At 46.0% G+C, this 1,040-nt stretch overlaps 1 protein-coding gene across 1 annotated transcript; it reads right to left on the bottom strand.

Moving 5' to 3' along the window:
• Window positions 1–440: 440 nt before the first annotated feature.
• On the bottom strand, window positions 441–946 carry LOC133330886 (skin secretory protein xP2-like; the record flags this gene model as incomplete). Its single annotated transcript, XM_061539287.1, has 1 exon — window positions 441–946. A coding segment is annotated over one exon (506 nt), but the record flags the coding sequence as incomplete, so codon positions are not given.
• Between the last annotated feature and the right edge of the window lie 94 nt (window positions 947–1,040).

Below are 1,040 nucleotides of genomic sequence, written 5' to 3'. Positions count from 1 at the left end.
GACAGACATACGGACATAGCTATATCGTCATAGAATTTTACGCTGATCAAGAATATATATACTTTATAGGTTCGGAAATGATTATTTCGATGAGTTACAAACGACTTATATGGCGTGGATATTTTAAATACTTTTTTCCAGGCCTTATATAAGGCGTCGATTTTTTAAATACTTTTTTTGAGGCCTTATATAAGGCGTGGATTTTTTAAATACTGTTTTTCGAAGACTGCATTTTTTAAATAAATTTTTGTCGGACTGGATTTGTTAAATATTTTTTTTTCGATGCTTATTACGAAATGAAAAAAAACATTTCGAATACTTTTTTATTATTTTTATTAAATCTTTCTTGGTTCCAAAACACTTTCAAATCCATTTAATTGCCTTCCTTAACCACTTCTGTTATTCCTGCGGTGGCGGCGGTTGATGCGACGACGTCTTACAGCACGATTTTTACGCTGACGACGAAGTCTGCGGTTGCGGCGGATTTTGCGATTACGGCGGATTTTGCGATTACGACGGATTTTACGATTACGACGAGCCTTGTTGCGACTGTTACGACGGCGAGTGCGGCGCATACGACGAAGGCGACGAGCACGTTCTCCCTCTTCATCATCGGCCAGGGCATTATCATCCTCATCAAGGGAGGCGGCTTCAATTTCATTCTCCTCAATTTCATCCAGAGCCAAGGCACGGGGAGTTGGTGATGGGGCTGTTGGTGCTGGGGCTGTACCTGTTGGGGCTGGTGATGGTGATGTACCTGTTGGTGCGGGTGCTGGCGCCGTAGCTGTGGGTGCTGGTGCCGAACCTGTGGGTGCTGGTGCTGTTCCGGCAGGTGGTGAGGTTGGTGCTGGAGCTGTGGCAGTAGCTGTGGCCGTAGCTGTTGCGGGAGGTGTAGCACCACCACTTCCAGTAGGAGAAGTACCACCACTGCCAGTTGGGGCAGTACCTGTACCAGTGGGTGAAGTTCCAGCACCAGTTGAAGTTGTAGTAGTCGTATTAGTTGGTGCTGTGCCTGTACCAGTACCAGTGCCTGTGGTGGT

Source organism: Musca vetustissima, unplaced genomic scaffold (genome assembly GCF_032173495.1).
Source record: "Musca vetustissima isolate MV318-11 ecotype Yass unplaced genomic scaffold, APGP_CSIRO_Mvet_v1 utg59593, whole genome shotgun sequence".
NCBI lineage: Eukaryota > Metazoa > Arthropoda > Insecta > Diptera > Muscidae > Musca > Musca vetustissima.
Note: the sequence above shows the minus strand (reverse complement) of the source record. Positions and strands in the feature narration are given on the sequence as shown.